Below are 18,488 nucleotides of genomic sequence, written 5' to 3'. Positions count from 1 at the left end.
TGTGGCTACCTCTCACACAGGATATACAGGCAGGGGGCGGGGCTGAGGCTACCTCTCACACAGGATATACAGACAGGGGGCGGGGCTGTGACTACCTCTCACACAGGATATACAGGCAGGGGGCGGGGCTGTGACTACCTCTCACACAGGATATACAGGCAGGGGGCGGGGCTGTGACTACCTCTCATACAGGATATACAGGCAGGGGGCGGGGCTGTGACTACCTCTCACACAGGATATACAGGCAGGGGGCGGGGCTGTGACTACCTCTCACACAGGATATACAGGCAGGAGGCGGGGCTGTGACTACCTCTCACACAGGATATACAGGCAGGGGGCGAGGCTGTGACTACCTCTCACACAGGATATACAGGCAGGGGGCGGGGCTGTGACTACCTCTCACAGGATATACAGGCAGGGGGCGGGGCCGTGACTACCTCTCACACAGGATATACAGGCAGGGGGCGGGGTCGTGACTACCTCTCACAGGATATACAGGCAGGGGGCGGGGCTGTGACTACCTCTCACACAGGATATACAGACAGAGGGCGGGCCTGTGACTACCTCTCACACAGGATATACAGGCAGGGGGCAGGGCTGTGACTACCTCTCACACAGAATATACAGGCAGGGGGCGGGGCCGTGACTACCTCTCACACAGGATATATAGGCAGGGGGCGGGGCTGTGACTACCTCTCACACAGTATATACGGGCAGGGGAGGGGCCGTGACTACCTCTCACACAGGATATACAGGCAGGGGGCGGGGCCATAACTACCTCTCACACAGGATATACAGGCAGGGGGCGGGGCCGTGACTACCTCTCACACATGATATACAGGCAGGGGGCGGGGCCGTGACTACCTCTCACACAGAATATACAGGCAGGGGGCGGGGCCGTGACTACCTCTCACACAGGATATACAGGCAGGGGGCGGGGCCGTGACTACCTCTCACACAGGATATACAGGCAGGGGGCGGGGCCGTGACTACCTCTCACACAGGATATACAGGCAGGGGGCGGGGCCGTGACTACCTCTCACACAGGATATACAGGCAGGGGGCGAGGCTGTGACTACCTCTCACACAGGATATACAGGCAGGGGGCGGGGCTGTGACTACCTCTCACACAGGATATACAGGCAGGGGGCGGGGCTGTGACTACCTCTCACACAGGATATACAGGCAGGGGGCGAGGCTGTGACTACCTCTCACACAGGATATACAGGCAGGGGGCGGGGCTGTGACTACCTCTCACACAGGATATACAGGCAGGGGGCGAGGCTTTGACTACCTCTCACACACGATATACAGCCAGGGGGCGGGGCTGTGACTACCTCTCACACAGGATATACAGGCAGGGGGCAGGGCTGTGACTACCTCTCACACAGGATAATACAGGCAGGGGGCGAGGCTGTGACTACCTCTCACACAGGATATACAGGCAGGGGGCAGGGCTGTGACTACCTCTCACACAGAATATACAGGCAGGGGGCGAGGCTGTGACTACCTCTCACACAGGATATACAGGCAGGGGGCGGGGCTGTGACTACCTCTCACACAGGATATACAGGCAGGGTGCGGGGCTGTGACTACCTCTCACACAGGATATACAGGCAGGGGGCGGGGCTGTGACTACCTCTCACACAGGATATACAGGCAGGGGGCGGGGCTGTGACTACCTCTCACACAGTATATACGGGCAGGGGAGGGGCTGTGACTACAGTGGTGGGAAACATCATTAGTGCCCTGGCCAGAGTTTATGAGGGGGATAAAAGGGTTAATCCTCAAAACCTGCTGTGGAGGAACGTCCATATGTCCCCATTGATGATGTAATAGGATGAGGGGTTTATAATTGTCTTGTGCATATATGTATCAAATGTGTATTATATGTATCATGTGTATAATGTGTATCGTGTGAATATTTGGTATTTGTGTTTTATAAATAAAAAGATTGACTACCTCTCACACCGTATAGATATAACATCAGCTTCCGCCTAGTGTGCACGGAGCACTGACCTGTGTGCGCTGTCACCGTCCTATCAGGGGGAGGAGAAGCCCCGTACATCCCGGGGAGGAGCCGCTGTATTTTATCGGCGATGTTTGCCGGGATTTAGGGGGTAAATTCCCTTACAGAGAAGCCGCAAGGGGTAACAGGGCGTGTCTGAAGAGGAATGGGCGTGTCTGGAGAAGGTTTGGGCGGGGACCAGCCGCGAGCTAGTCGTAGTTTACCTTTAGTGGGCGGGGTGATCTTTGTGATGGGCGGGTGTTTCCCTGCGTCGGGCGTGGTTTGTCTCCGGTGGGCGGGACTGGCTCGGGCGGTGATGGCCTCCTGTTCCCGGTACAGCCGCGGCCTGTAGCGGCCGGAGGACGAACCATGACCCGCAGCAGCCTGATCCCTCTCTGCGCCCTGCTGCTCTGCTGCGCCCCACACACACCCGCGGGTGAGAGACCGGAGCTACTGGGAAAATCAATACCCCCCCACCCCTCCGTGTGTAATAATCTGTGCAGGGTGATACCCCCCCCTCCCGGGTGTAATAATCTGTGCAGGGTGATTCCCCCCCCCCCTCCCGGGTGTAATAATCTGTGCAGGGTGATTCCCCCCCCCCCCTCCCGGGTGTATTAATCTGTGCAGGGTGATTCCCCCCCCCCCTCCCGGGTGTAATAATCTGTGCAGGATGATACCTCCGTGCAGGGTGAACCCCCCCCCCCCTCCCGGGTGTAATAATCTGTGCAGGGTGAACCCCCCCCCCCCTCCCGGGTGTAATGATCTGTGCAGGGTGATCCCCCCCCCCCTCCCGGGTGTAATAATCTGTGCAGGGTGATCCCCCCCCCCCTGGTGTATTAATCTGGGCAGGGTGATACCCCCCCCCCTCCCGGGTGTAATAATCTGAGCAGGATGATACCCCCCCGTGCAGGGTGAACCCCCCCCCCCCTTCCGGGTGTAATAATCTGTGCAGGGTGAAACCCCCCCCCCCCTCCCGGGTGTAATGATCTGTGCAGGGTGATAGCCCCCCTCCCCCCCTCCCGGGTGTAATAATCTGTGCAGGGTGATGCCCCCCCCCCCCGGGTGTAGTAATCTGTGCAGGGTGATACCCCCCCCCCTCCCGGGTGTAATAATCTGTGCAGGGTGATGCCCCCCCCCCTCCCGGGTGTAATAATCTGTGCAGGGTGATGCCCCCCCCCCCCTCCCGGGTGTAATAATCTGTGCAGGGTGATGCCCCCCCCCCTCCCCCCCTCCCGGGTGTAATAATCTGTGCAGGGTGATGCCCCCCCCCCCCCCCCGGATGTAGTAATCTGTGCAGGGTGATACCCCCCCCCCCTCCCGGGTGTAATAATCTGTGCAGGGTGATGCCCCCCCCCCCCCCGGATGTAGTAATCTGTGCAGGGTGATACCCCCCCCCCCGGGTGTAGTAATCTGTGCAGGGTGATACCCCCCCCCCCCCCCCGGGTGTAGTAATCTGTGCAGGGTGATACCCCCCCCTCCCGGGTGTAATAATCTGTGCAGATAATAACATTACGTGGTGGAGATCACATTGTCTCCTTTTTATCCATCTCCCCCCCCCCAGGTGTGAATGTGTGCAGCAGTCGCAGCGCTGTAGTCACTTCGTGTCAGGATTGTCTCCTCATCCACCCGCAGTGTAACTGGTGCTCCCAGGAGGTAAGAAACCGGCTACTACAACTCCCATCATCCTCCTCTGTGTGTGGCAGGGAAGGTGCAGGAGCAGCGGAGGGGGGCGCAGGAGATGCAGGAGCAGCGGAGGGGGGCGCAGGAGATGCAGGAGCAGCGGAGGGGGGCGCAGGAGATGCAGGAGCAGCGGAGGGGGGCGCAGGAGATGCAGGAGCAGCGGAGGGGGGCGCAGGAGATGCAGGAGCAGCGGAGGGGGGCGCAGGAGATGCAGGAGCAGCGGAGGGGGGCGCAGGAGATGCAGGAGCAGCGGAGGGGGGCGCAGGAGATGCAGGAGCAGCGGAGGGGGGCGCAGGAGATGCAGGAGCAGCGGAGGGGGGCGCAGGAGATGCAGGAGCAGCGGAGGGGGGCGCAGGAGATGCAGGAGCAGCGGAGGGGGGCGCAGGAGATGCAGGAGCAGCGGAGGGGGGCGCAGGAGATGCAGGAGCAGCGGAGGGGGGCGCAGGAGATGCAGGAGCAGCGGAGGGGGGCGCAGGAGATGCAGGAGCAGCGGAGGGGGCGCAGGAGATGCAGGAGCAGCGGAGGGGGGCGCAGGAGATGCAGGAGCAGCGGAGGGGGGCGCAGGAGATGCAGGAGCAGCGGAGGGGGGCGCAGGAGATGCAGGAGCAGCGGAGGGGGCGCAGGAGATGCAGGAGCAGCGGAGGGGGGCGCAGGAGATGCAGGAGCAGCGGAGGGGGGCGCAGGAGATGCAGGAGCAGCGGAGGGGGGCGCAGGAGATGCAGGAGCAGCCTCTGGGTCACGTTAACCTGTTAATGTCTGTGTAGCTCTGGTGGGAGGGGATCAGCTCGATCACACAGAGTTGTCTCGTTAGCATCATGTTGTCAGATTCCTGTAGCCCCCTCTCCGGGGTCTGCACGCTCCTCGCTTACACGTAATGGGCACAGAGTGGGTTATATTTTATCATATCATATTATATTATATCATCTTTAGCTGTAGGATTGCTCACCATATACTGGGTGTATATATATATATTATGTGGTCTCTTATATGTGATGTATATACTGTATATATAGTCTGGGGTCTCTTATACCTGATTTATGTACTGTAAATAGACTCTCCGGCTCTTGTATCTCATGTGTATGTGTATATATATATATATATATAATTATTAAATTTTTTTTATTTATTTATTTATTTTTTCCATTCTCCGGCTGTGTATATATTCTGTATTGGGGAGATGTGGGTGGCGGAGGTTTCGTTTGTGTAATTGTACAGCCACAATAGAAGAGATCTGGGTGCTGGGTGACCTCCCCTCTTGGCTGTAATGGTGGCCATATTGGTACCCCCTCAGTTAACCCCATGTCACTTTGACCTTTCATGACCTCTGTGTGGATGATCCTGTCGTTCTCCTGACTCCCTTTTCTTTTCCGCCCTGCAGGTTTTCGGGGCGCCTCATACTGTGACCTCTCGCTGTGACCTGAGGGACAATCTGATAAATAAAGGCTGCTCGGTGGATTTTATTGAGGGTCCCAGGAGTAAGGTGACTGTGGTCCAGAGCTTCCCCCTTAGCAGCAAGGGGTCAGGGGCGTCACAGTCAGACATAATCCAGATGACCCCGCAGAGTATTGCGCTGTCTCTCCGGCCAGGTCAGTCGTCACCTCTGAACCCTCATACACAGGACGTCCCCCGAGGGGAAAGCCGAGCTCCATGTACACAGAACCTGGGCGGTTGTAGGGTTTGGGTCGGTCCTGGAAGTGCTCCTAGCGGTTGTAGGCTGGTGGGTGGTTGGGCGGTCATAGGCATTTGTGGGGCATTTGGGCGGTCATGGGCATTTGTGGGGCATTTGGGCGGTCATGGGCATTTGCGGGGCATTTGGGCGGTCATGGGCATTTGCGGGGCGGTTGGGTGGTCCCGGCCGGTTGCGGGGCGGTTGGGTGGTCCCGGCCGGTTGCGGGGCGGTTGGGTGGTCCCGGCCGGTTGCGGGGCGGTTGGGTGGTCCCGGCCGGTTGCGGGGCGGTTGGGTGGTCCCGGCCGGTTGCGGGGCGGTTGGGTGGTCCCGGCCGGTTGCGGGGCGGTTGGGTGGTCCCGGCCGGTTGCGGGGCGGTTGGGTGGTCCCGGCCAGTTGCCGGGCGGTTGGGTGGTCCTGGCCGGTTTGATGATGGGGTGTGTTGTGGTTGTATCTGGAATAGGTGACTGATGCCCCGCTATGTCGCCTCCTGCAGGTGCAGCGACCTCCTTTACAGTACAGGTGCGGCAGGTGGAGGACTACCCTGTGGATCTCTACTACCTGATGGACCTGTCGTTGTCCATGAAGGACGATCTGGACACCATTCGGAATTTGGGGACGCGATTGGCTGCGGAGATGGCCAAACTAACCAGCAACTTCCGCCTAGGGTTTGGCTCCTTCGTGGATAAGAACGTCTCCCCGTTTTCTTACACCGCCCCCAAATATCAGAACAACCCGTGCACTGGGTGAGTGATGGCGGAGGCCCCGACCCTTGCAGCCACAGGCACATAAGGGTCATATGGTTGGGGTTTAGGAGAGGTTTGTGACTATGTGGCTTCTCTGCACTGGTACATTGCAGCAAACCCTCAGCATTTGCCTTTCTTGTTTTTCTCTCCTCCTGGCACCATGCACACGTAGAGGGGGCGAGGGATCCGCTGCTCCCCGAGGGGTCATGAGAGAACAGCTTCCAGAATTCCCTCCCGCGCCCGGGTGCCATTGTCCACTGTCCTCTCCACCTCCCTGTGGGACGACGGCCAAATGTCACCCCCTATAGATCAGAGCCGCTCCCCTAACTGCTGTATAGGGAGGGGCCCAAATCTCTATTTATCCTAAGGCTCCTAGATCCAGAAAAGAATTCCAGAACTACAGTAAATACTGACACAAGTCTCATTACTCTGCACGTCTCTTCCCAGATATAAGCCGTTCCCAAACTGCATCCCGTCCTTCGGCTTCCGCCATGTTCTTTCCCTCACAGATAAAGTCAGCAACTTCAACACTGAGGTGCAGAACCAACAGGTGTCACGGAATCGGGATGCACCAGAGGGGGCATTCGACGCCATTCTGCAAGCTGCAGTCTGCAAGGTGAGTATCACTTCCCATGAGCGCAGCTCTGGAGTATAATACAGGATGTAACTCAGGATCAGTACAGGATAAGTAATGTCATGTATGTACACAGTGACTGCACCAGTAGCAGAATAGTGAGTGCAGCTCTGGAGTATGATACAGGATGTAACTCGGGATAAGTACAGGATAAGTAATGTCATGTATGTACACAGTGACTGCACCAGCAGCAGAATAGTGAGTGCAGCTCTGGAGTATAATACAGGATGTAACTCAGGATCAGTACAGGATAAGTAATGTCATGTATGTACACAGTGACTGCACCAGCAGCAGAATAGTGAGTGCAGCTCTGGAGTATAATACAGGATGTAACTCAGGATCAGTACAGGATAAGTAATGCCATGTATGTACACAGTGACTGTACCAGCAGAATAGTGAGTGCAGCTCTGGGGTATAATACAGGATGTAACTCCGGATCAGTACAGGATAAGTAATGTCATGTATGTACACAGTGACTGCACCAGCAGCAGAATAGTGAGTGCAGCTCTGGAGTACAATACAGGATGTAACTCAGGATCAGTACAGGATAAGTAATGTCATGTATGTACACAGTGACTGCACCAGCAGCAGAATAGTGAGTGCAGCTCTGGAGTACAATACAGGATGTAATTCAGGATCAGTACAGGATAAGTAATGTCATGTATGTACACAGTGACTGCACCAGCAGCAGAATAGTGAGTGCAGCTCTGGAGTACAATACAGGATGTAACTCAGGATCAGTACAGGATAAGTAATGTCATGTATGTACACAGTGACTGCACCAGCAGCAGAATAGTGAGTGCAGCTCTGGAGTACAATACAGGATGTAACTCAGGATCAGTACAGGATAAGTAATGTCATGTATGTACACAGTGACTGCACCAGCAGCAGAATAGTGAGTGCAGCTCTGGGGTATAATACAGGATGAGTGACCTCGCTGAGTTATATGTCAGGGGTTAGAAGGTTCTCTTTGATTTTGGGGTGTCTGTCTGTATACTCTCTGTGTGTGTATGTATGTATATATATATTATAATCCTCCGAACTCAGATTTTCCTCTTTCTATGTATTTTGCTTTTCTCTGACGTTTCGGTTCCTCTTTCCGGTTTCTGTTCCTTTGAGGTTTCGGTTTTTGCTGACTGGTTTATGGATTATGTAGTTTCTTTTCTTTCTTTTGTAGTAAGGTTGCAGGACGGCGCTGTGTGGTGGCAGATGATTCTTTGTAGGGGGGATTATGGCTCTCGCTGCTGTCATTGCGGGGGGTGCCCCGGGGTATGTCTGCGGGGGCAGGTCGGGGCAGGGGCCGCGGTGAATCATCAGAGACTCGGTGGTTATTATATCTCTTCGTGTTGGGGCCTGCGCTGCTGCCACTGGATCACTACAAGGTGTTCAGGGCCCGGGAAAGCTGGGTGTCAGGCTGTGTTTGAGCAGTAATAGCCTGGTTATCACCCAGCTTTCCAAGCGACAGATGACTTGGCTGTCCTGTGCACCGAGCAGCTGCTGCCATCTGTTATCATGTCCTGAGTACTGGAGGAATAACAGAGATCGGATTGTTTCTGTCACCAGTGCTGGAATAATGCACCGAGGCTGCGCTGGACTCTACATCCCCCCCACCCCACCCCCAGATAAAGGGTGCGCCGGGCTCCTGGTCTGGACTCTACATCCCCCCCCCCCCCCAGATAAAGGGTGCGCCGGGCTCTCAATAGGGACTCGGCTCTCCCCCAAATAATGGCTGTGCTGGGCTACTGGCCTGGACTCTACCCCCCCCCCCCCAAATAAAGGGTGCTCTGGGCTCCCGACCGGGACTCAGCTCTCCCCCAAATAAAGGGTGCCCCTACCCCTTCTAAGGGGAGGCTGCGAAACATATGGGGTCACACAAACCCTTTGTCTCATTGCCAGTATTATGGGATTGTGTTGTGATAATTGAACCCCAGAATATTGTGGGGCTTGGGGTTGGTGGAAGGTCCCTGATTTGGGGGGTTGTGCCTCTCCACCTGCTGACATCACTGACCGTGTCCATTCCCTCTCTAGGATCGGATCGGCTGGAGGACGGAGGCCTCGCACCTGCTGGTCATCACTACTGACGACGTCCCGCACATCGCACTGGATGGTAAACTGGCGGGACTGGTGCAGCCGCACGACGGGCAGTGCCACCTCAACACGGACAACGAGTACAGCGCCGCCGCTCAGCTGGTAAGATCAGCGCCCGGGAAAGCTGGGTGAGGAGCCTTATGGCTGGAGATGCTTGATGTCACGTAATCTGGTTATTAGGCGCGTGGCTGTGTTATAGCGACGTCAATGCTCCGATCTGTTATGCGACATCCTCCTGCGCTCTGGTACACTGTAACAAACCCTCTGCAATGAGAGTTGCCTCTGATGCGCCTTGTTCCCCTCTGGTTTAGGATTATCCATCACTCGCTCTGCTCGGGGAGAAACTAGCCGAGAACAACATTCACCTGATATTCGCGGTGACCAAAGCGCATTACCTGTTATATAAGGTAAGGGTGGAGGCGGGGCATAACTGGCCGCACCCCCTGCGGCTGGGGCACCGCCTCCTATAGACACAAATTAACAAGACTGGTTTTATCTTGTAAGAACTTCACGGCGCTGATCCCTGGGACGACGGTGGAGATCCTGGACCCGAGCTCCCAGAACATCCTGCAGCTCATCGTCAACGCCTACAATGTAAGACGATTCACAGCAGCACAGAGTATTTCAGGAGATACAGACCGTGTCACAGGGGCCATTGTAAAATGTATAAGGCAGAGGGCCCCCAGAGTTTTGGAGGAGAGAAGATGGAGGATTATGTTTTGGCCACTGCATTCTCAGAACATTGTGTGATGGACACGTTATGTGACCCCCAAACACACAGCGCAGAGGACCCCGAGGCTATAACTCACAAGTCTGACTGACACACACTCAATATTGCTCCTAACACCTTGCTGGGATTTAGAGCAGACTATTCATCATCCAGCAGTACTGTTATGGCTGATAACAGAGAGTAATAGATTGTATCCCCCCTGCACAGTCTCCTCTCCCCGGGGTGAAATGGCTGATAACAGAGAGTAATAGATTGTATCCCCTCTCTACAGTCTCCTCTCCCTGGGATGTAATGGCTGATAACAGAGAGTAATAGATTGTATCCCCCCTGTACAGTCTCCTATCCCCGGGATGAAATGGCTGATAACAGAGAGTAATAGATTGTATCCCCCCCTGTACAGTCTCCTCTCCCCGGGGTGTAATGGCTGATAACAGAGAGTAATAGATTGTATCCCACTGTACAGTCTCCTCTCCCCAGGATGTAATGGCTGATAACAGAGAGTAATAGATTGTATCCCCCTGTACAGTCTCCTCTCCCCAGGATGTAATGGCTGATAACAGAGAGTAATCGATTGTATCCCCCCCTGTACAGTCTCCTCTCCCCGGGATGTAATGGCTGATAACAGAGAGTAATAGATTGTATCCCCCTGTACAGTCTCCTCTCCCCAGGATGAAATGGCTGATAACAGAGAGTAATAGATTGTATCCCCCTGTACAGTCTCCTCTCCCCGGGATGTAATGGCTGATAACAGAGAGTAATAGATTGTATCCCCCTGTACAGTCTCCTCTCCCCGGGATGTAATGGCTGATAACAGAGAGTAATAGATTGTATCCCCCTGTACAGTCTCCTCTTCCCAGGATGTAATGGCTGATAACAGAGAGTAATAGATTGTATCCCCCCTGTACAGTCTCCTATCCCTGGGATGAAATGGCTGATAACAGAGAGTAATAGATTGTATTCCCCCCGGTTGGGAGTGGCGTCAGGTTTCCTCCTGTGTTCTGTGTGCGGTGACCTTGGGGTCGGGGTTAGGCTCCTCAGGGTTTTCCGTGGTTTGGGTCGTGTCGCAGCACGTTGCGCTGTCTGAGCTCATGTTGGTGAATGTCGTGTTCCCTGCGGTGAGTGCAGCTGATGATCTGCAGATCTGTGGACTCCATTCACTGTAGACATGACCCCTGCCCTCCAGGACACCAGGGATGATTATAGTCCTCCATAGTCTTCAGGTTTGGGGCGACTCTGTACTGTCACCTCGCAGGGTCTCTCATCCCTGGTGCTTAGGGGTCTCTCTCACAAGATCCCTCCAGGAATGTCGCTTCGTTCTTCCGTTCCTTCACTTTCTCTTTATTGATGTCTTTCAGAACATTCGCTCCAAGGTGGAGCTGACCGTGTCCGAGACCCCCGATGACCTCAGCCTCGGCTTCTCAGCCACCTGTCAGGATGGAGCCTCCTACCCCGGGGTCAAGAAGTGCGGAGAACTGAGAATAGGAGACACGGTGAGTGGCGCGTGCTGCCTGACCCCAGGAGCTGGCAATCTAATCTCCTGTCACAATGTATCGCTCCCATCATCCCTGACCCCAGGAGCTCACAATCTAATCTCCTATCACACACAATGGGGCAGATTTACTTACCCGGTCCATTCGCGATCCAGCGGTGCGTTCTTTGCGCTGGATTCGGGTCCGGCCAGGATTTATTAAGGTAGTTCCGCCACGCTGAAGAGCATCGGAACGCACTGGAATACACCGAGCCAGGCTGAGTGAAGGTAAGTGCAATTTTCGCGACATTTTTTTTTAAATGCGGCGGATTTTCCGAATCCGTCGGGTTTTCGTTTGGCCACGCCCCCGATTTCCGTCGCGTGCATGCCGATGCGCCACAATCCGATCGCGTGCGCCAAAATCCCGGGACAATACAGGGAAAATCGTCGCAAATTGGAAATATTCGGGTAACACGTCGGGAAAACGCGAATCAGGCCCTTAGTAAATGACCCCCAATGTATCACTCCCATCATCCCTGACCCCAGGAGCTGACAATCTAATCTCCTATCATACACAATGTATCACTCCTATCATCTCTGACCCCAGGAGCTGACGATCTAATCTCCTATCACACACAATGGGGCAGATTTACTTACCCAGTCCATTCGCAATCCAGCGGCGCGTTCTCTGCGGTGGATTCGGGTCCGGCCGGGATTCATCAAGGTAGTTCCTCCGCCGTCCACCAGGTGGCGCTGCTGCACTGAAAAGCATCTGAACGCACTCAACTTCACCGAGCCGGACCAAGTGAAGGTAAGTGCGTCCCAAGCGACACTTTTATTGTTTTAAATGCGGCGGTTTTTCCGAATCCGCCGGGTTTTCACTCGGCCACGCCCCCCGATTTCCGTCACGTGCATGCGACACAATCCGATCGTGTGCGCCAAAATCCCGGGGCAATACAGGGAAAATCGGCGCAAATCAGAAATATTCGGGTAACACGTCGGGAAAACGCGAATCGGGCCCTTAGTAAATGACCCCCAATGTATCACTCCCATTATCCCTGACCCCAGGAGCTGACAATCTAATCTTCTATCACACACAATGTATCACTCCCATTATCCCTGACCCTAGGAGCTGACAATCTAATCTTCTATCACACACAATGTATCACTCCCATCATCCCTGACCCCAGGAGCTGACGATGTGACGATGTTTCTTCATCCAGGTGTCGTTTTCTGTATCGGTGGAGGCTCGGTCCTGCCCCCTCCTGGAGGCTCCGCACACCTTCACCATAAAGCCGGTGGGCTTCCGGGACACTCTGGAGGTGTCGGTGCGGTACGATTGCAGTTGTCGTTGCTCGCAGCAGGTGGAGGTGGGCAGCGTGCGCTGCAGCAGTAATGGGACCTATAGCTGCGGGATGTGCAGCTGTGACCCCGGCTTCCTGGGTGCTCGCTGTGAGTGCGGGGAGGAGGAGGACAGCAGCGATGTGTCCCTTGTCACCTGCCGGGAGTCGGAGAGCCACACGGTGTGTAACGGCCGGGGGAGGTGCCTCTGCGGCCTGTGCTCCTGCTACGAGAGCGAGTTTGGGCGCATCAGCGGCTCGTACTGTCAGTGTGACGACTTCTCCTGCGCCCGATTCAAGGGCGTCCTGTGCTCCGGTAAGTGCCACCTGCGCGGGTGCAGCGGGTCATCATGTCTGGAGGCTCCTATTTGGCTTTGGTGGAAAAGTTCAAAGAGGAGGAGGCTCTGTAATATGGGACACAGCTGCTGCAGAACCTCACTGTAGATGTACCCTGGTTCCATTTATGGACGTTGAGGCCCGGCTGTGTCTCCTGGCACTGGTTGTTGCCCAGTATCCACTTCTGCCCCCTATACCCTTAGATCTGGAACACTGCCCCCCTATCCCCCTCATTGGTACGTTCCACCATTTAATGGTTGAAACAGGGAAGAGACTATATGTACTAGACAGAAGGGAGGGTCAGATAACCCTCCATGTCCCAGAGAGACCAATCACAGCTCAGATTCCATTTGGTTGGAGAGACAAAAAGAAAACAGTGCTCTGTTTGCCCATGGCAACCTATCACAACGTAGCTTTCACTCCTCATACCTCTCTGGTAAAATGGAAGCTCTGTTGTGATTGGTTGCTATTGGTTGTAATTGTTATTGTGGTTTTTCTCTGTTCTGGTCAGCCAATCATACTATCGCTTACATTTTACTAGAGCTGCTCTTATTGGTTGCTGATAATATAGAGTAATAGATTGTATCCCCCTGTACAGTCTCCTCTCCTTGGGATGTAATGGCTGATAACAGAGAGTAATAGATTGTATCCCCCTGTACAGTCTCCTCTCCCCAGGATGTAATGGTTGATAACAGAGAGTAATAGATTGTATCCCCCTGTACAGTCTCCTCTCCACAGGATGTAATGGCTGATAACAGAGAGTAATAGATTGTATCCCCCTGTACAATCACCTCTCCCCAGATGTAATGGCTGATAACAGAGAGTAATAGATTGTATCCCCCCTGTACAGTCTCCTCTCTCCGGGATGAAATGGCTGATAACAGAGAGTAATAGATTGTATCCCCCCTGTACAATCACCTCTCCCCAGATGTAATGGCTGATAACAGAGAGTAATAGATTATATCCCCTGTACAGTCTCCTCTCCCCGGGATGTAATGGCTGATAACAGAGAGTAATAGATTATACCCCCTGTACAGTCTCCTCTCCCCGGGATGTAATGGCTGATAACAGAGAGTAATAGACTGTATCCCCCCTGTACAGTCTCCTCTCCCCGGGATGTAATGGCTGATAACAGAGAGTAATAGATTGTATCCCCCCTGTACAGTCTCCTCTCTCCGGGATGAAATGGCTGATAACAGAGAGTAATAGATTGTATCCCCCCTGTACAGTCTCCTCTCCCCGGGATGTAATGGCTGATAACAGAGAGTAATAGATTGTATCCCCCCTGTACAGTCTCCTCTCTCCGGGATGAAATGGCTGATAACAGAGAGTAATAGATTGTATCCCCCCTGTACAGTCTCCTCTCCCCGGGATGTAATGGTTGATAACAGAGAGTAATAGATTGTATCCCCCCTGTACAGTCTCCTCTCTCCGGGATGAAATGGCTGATAACAGAGAGTAATAGATTGTATCCCCCCTGTACAGTCTCCTCTCCCTGGGATGTAATGGCTGATAACAGAGGGAAGTAGATTGAGGCCTCGTGTTAGGGGGTTGATGAACCTGGGCACATGCATCAACCAATCATAGTGCAGCTTATTAAAATGGAAGCTGCTTTGTGATTGGTTAATCTGGGAGCTGCAGGTTATAATGTCTGGGGCAGCATTGGAGGGTCCTGTGCGCCCCCCCCCCCCCCTCCTCCCAGTCCCAGGGACCCTCGTGTCATGTCGCCCGGGGGGTCGCTAATTGCTGCTGGCATCTTAATTAGCGGAGAGGGGGGGGCACATGAATAGGACAAGGGGGGAGGGGCAGCAGATCTGACTGGAGCATTGTGAGGGTCTCTTAGCCCCCCCAGCATTCTGCATCTTCTCAGGACAGTGTCAATACAGACTAGTACTCCCTGTTATCAGCCACTTGTTTAATTGGAGGGAAGGGGCTGCTGCTTCTTGCTGAATTCATTGAACACCCCTCCCCCTCTCCATACACTGGAGGGTTAACTCCTAATCCTTCTCTTAATCCCTGCAAATATTTGGGGTTCACAATAGCGCGGCCCCCGCTCCATAGACCGCCAGGAACTGTGACATCTGGTGGCTGGGGGTCCCACAGTCTACATCTGTCTGCTCCATAATAGATTGTGAGCTCCTAGAGTCAGGGATGAAGGGAGTGATACATCGTGAGTGAATGGGAGATTAGATTGTCAGCTCCTGGGGTCAGGGATGATGGGAGTCATACATTGTGTGTAATAGGGAGAGTAGATTGTGAGCTCCTGGGGTCAGGGATGATGGGAGTGATATATTATGTGTACAGCGCTATAGTATATGTTGTGTTTGTCTTCCAGGTCACGGTGATTGTGACTGCGGGGAGTGTAAGTGTGACGCCGGTTACATTGGAGAGAACTGTAACTGCACCACTGAGACGGAAAGCTGTATGTCCAGCGACGGGCGCATGTGCAGCGGGAGGGGGACGTGCGTGTGCGGCCGCTGTCAGTGCATTGAGCCCGGAGCATTTGGGGAGACGTGTGAGAAGTGCCCGACCTGCCCCGACGCCTGTGGGACGAAAAGGTAACCTCTGCTGCTGCGCGGGGGCAAGGGGGGGGGGGGGGAGAATCGGTGTCAGGATACTAAGGGTTTACTTTCTCTGTGTCTTAGGGACTGCATCGAGTGTCGCCTCTACCAGAGCGGACGCCTCGCCGACAACCACACCTGCCACAGGCTGTGCCACGACCACATCCTCACCGTAGAGGCGCTCGGTGAGTCCAGCTCGGGGTGTGGACCTTCCAGATTTTGGGGATATATTCCAGGGTGTGATCTGGATCCCAGGGTGCTGGATGTCACCAAATTATTTAGGATTTTGAGTGTTTATAGTATTTGGGGTTTTGCTTGAATGAGGTAATGGCTGAAGATGACGGTGGAGGCTCCTTTGGTGAATGTATCCGGCGCCTCCATCACCAGGGACCCGAATATTCCAGATTCTAGGGATGAGGGAATCCAAATGTTTCACCTATGATTCAGGGACTTGAGATTGGGTCGGATCAGCCTCCAGCGCCATTCGTGGGCGAAGAGGATTTTGTTGTCTCCTGGTCTGGGGGGAGAGGCCAATATCTTGGGGGATAAGTACTGAATCCCTCGGCTTTCCTTTGTGGACACCAGATTTGCCTGCACTCATCCATTGTAACAAACCACGGAGGCAGCAGAGAAGTTTACTGCCCATAGACAAGGCTCCAACATTGTAACAAACTCTCAGATGTGTAACAATGTATTTGGTCTAGATGACTGTATTGCTCTGCTGGTTTGTTACAATGCGTCCGTTCAGCATCTGATGGATTCTGCGGGTGAGGGGATGTCACACTGGGGTGTAGGGGTCACATGCTGGGTGGTCTCGGGACCCCTGGATCTTTCGTTTTGAGCTTCTCTCTGTCAGACATAATAGACTCCATGGAGCGTCCCCGGTTTTCCCGCCCCTCCCCTGGAGCGGTCGCTTTGTCCTGAGTTTTAGTCTTTTGCACCAGTTCCAGGCCTGTTCTGTAGAGGGATGAGGATGGCGCCACCACCTGGGGCTCAGCCAGATTGCACTGAGTGATCAGAGCAGCGAATAGTCGCCGTCTACCTCCATATTCAGCCCCTGGGTCCCCCCCAATGTCACCTCTCCCCCCACATCTCATGACTTATATCTTGCAGATACTGACAACCCTGAGGCCGTCCTGTGCGTCTACAAGACGGAGAACGAGTGTGTCATGAGATTCACGTACACCGAGGATCCGAGCGGGAAATCCATCCTGACCGCCCTGAAGGAACCGGGTGAGTCCAGGGGGAGAGGGGTCTGAGAGGGAGCAACCAAACCTGACAGCGACTGCACCCCCTGTGTATGGTGCATCACCTTATATACTGCCCCTCACCCTCTATACCGCCCCTTATATACTGCCCCTCACCCTCTGCCCCCAATGTGTCCCTCAGAGTGTGGCGGAGCCCCGGACGCGCTGACGGTGCTGCTGGCAGTGGTGGGGAGTATTTTGCTGGTGGGCTTCATTCTCCTGGTGGTCTGGAAGCTTCTGGTGACCATCCACGATCGGAGGGAGTTTGCACGGTTTCAGAGCGAGCGCTCCAGAGCCAAGTATGAGATGGTGAGTGCGGGGGCTGGGCAGAATCCCCCCTTATCTCCGCCCCCAAGCCGCCATCTTCCCCCACTAACAAGTATCTTTCCCTGCAGGCGGCCAACCCGCTGTACCGGCAGCCGATCTCCACCCACAATGTGGACGAGATGTACAGCATGATGGCCAAATCCTACAACGGCGCCTCCAACGGGTTCAGAGCTTCGGACGACATAGACTGAGACACCACCATGTCACCCCGGGGCACAGGGCGCCCCCACGACATCACCCCGGAGTACAGGGCGCCGCCATTGGCTTATTTGCACATTTATAGACTCTTATTGGGCGCAGCCTCCAGGATCTGACCCCGGCCGGGGGCCCCACCGCCTGCGAGATAAACCCACAACGTGCCACATAGACTTTACACTAGTGACTAGAGCAGGACTAATCAGGGTGAAGACACGAGGGGTCCTGCAGCGCTGCCACTAGCACTATGCTACAGGAAGACCTCCACACACTCAGCTTTCCTGGAGCCCTGAGCGGAGAATGTGCCTGATACTGCAATAATTACAAGGTCTACGGAAGGAAGTGCAGATTTATAGATCAGGACCATGAAAAGCTGAGAATAAGACACAAAGACAAGTCACTGCCTCCAATCATCACCCCAAACCCACATCATACAGTCCTGTATTATACCCCAGAGCTGCACTCACTAATAACTACTGCTGGGATAAGTAATGTCATGCAGGATCCTGGAGGTAGAGTCCTGCAGGCCCTGAGTCTGGTCAATCCCAGGTGGAGTGTAATACAGGATGTAACTCAGGATCAGTACAGGATAAGTAATGTCATGTATGTACACAGTGACTGCACCAGCAGCAGAATAGTGAGTGCAGCTCTGGGGTATAATACAGGATGTAACTCAGGATCAGTACAGAATAAGTAATGTCATGTATGTACACAGTGACTGCACCAGCAGCAGAATAGTGAGTGCAGCTCTGGAGTGTAATACAGAGACTCCCTGTAGATTATATGATGTGATGTTGTGGGGTGAAAGGCATTGGCTTTGTCCTTCCAAATATTTTTGTATATTTTCGGCTGCTCCTCACCCCCAGGACACTGTTTCTCACTGACCCTTTGGTACGTTTCTTACCTTTTCTGCAGATTATTTTTGTATTTTCCGTCCTGGATCAAAGTTTAACATTTTCCTGGATTTTATTGTTGAGGTTTTTAGAGAGATTTTTGATATTTTGCTACAATAATTGTAATAACAAGAAATGAATAAAAGCTGGAAGGTTTACACTGAGGGGTCTGTATCGGGGTGGCGGGTGTGTGACGTGGCTGTGCTGGGGGGCTGCACCGGAGGTTTTAGGGGCCCCCCCCTTATGCTGTGATCAGTACCCTCACACGCTGCTCCTGTCTCTGGAATCCTGCTGCTGCCAACTACCCAGAGGAATGAAAAATCCAAAATGTGGCAGCGAAAGCCACCGAGCCTGGAGAGGCAGATTCACTGATTGCAAGCAGAGGGGTGACAATAGCTGCTCATTACACATGGGCAGCACATTGATACAGCGTCCACAGGGAAGATTATACAACTGCATCACCTCCACTGCCCTCAGGAGGGCGCCCCTGCCCCCCACCTCCCCAGAAAGGACGCACCAAGAGGAGGAAGCTCAGAGACCCCTCTCATGCTGGAGGAGGATTATCTGGG

At 54.1% G+C, this 18,488-nt stretch overlaps 1 protein-coding gene across 1 annotated transcript; it reads left to right on the top strand.

Moving 5' to 3' along the window:
* Positions 1–2,281: 2,281 nt before the first annotated feature.
* On the top strand, positions 2,282–18,077 carry ITGB5 (integrin subunit beta 5). The gene is made up of 15 exons (XM_072122129.1): positions 2,282–2,444; positions 3,570–3,661; positions 5,067–5,274; positions 5,851–6,100; positions 6,548–6,716; positions 8,763–8,924; positions 9,134–9,229; positions 9,327–9,416; positions 10,908–11,042; positions 12,244–12,676; positions 15,032–15,254; positions 15,342–15,442; positions 16,371–16,490; positions 16,647–16,813; positions 16,900–18,077. Exons 1-15 carry the CDS (start codon positions 2,378–2,380, stop codon positions 17,020–17,022), a joined length of 2,436 nt encoding a protein of 811 aa, XP_071978230.1. The 5' UTR covers positions 2,282–2,377; the 3' UTR covers positions 17,023–18,077.
* The last annotated feature ends 411 nt before the right edge of the window (positions 18,078–18,488 follow it).

Source organism: Engystomops pustulosus, chromosome 8, assembly GCF_040894005.1.
Source record: "Engystomops pustulosus chromosome 8, aEngPut4.maternal, whole genome shotgun sequence".
NCBI classification, from domain to species: domain Eukaryota; kingdom Metazoa; phylum Chordata; class Amphibia; order Anura; family Leptodactylidae; genus Engystomops; species Engystomops pustulosus.
This window is presented reverse-complemented; position numbering and strand designations above follow the sequence as displayed.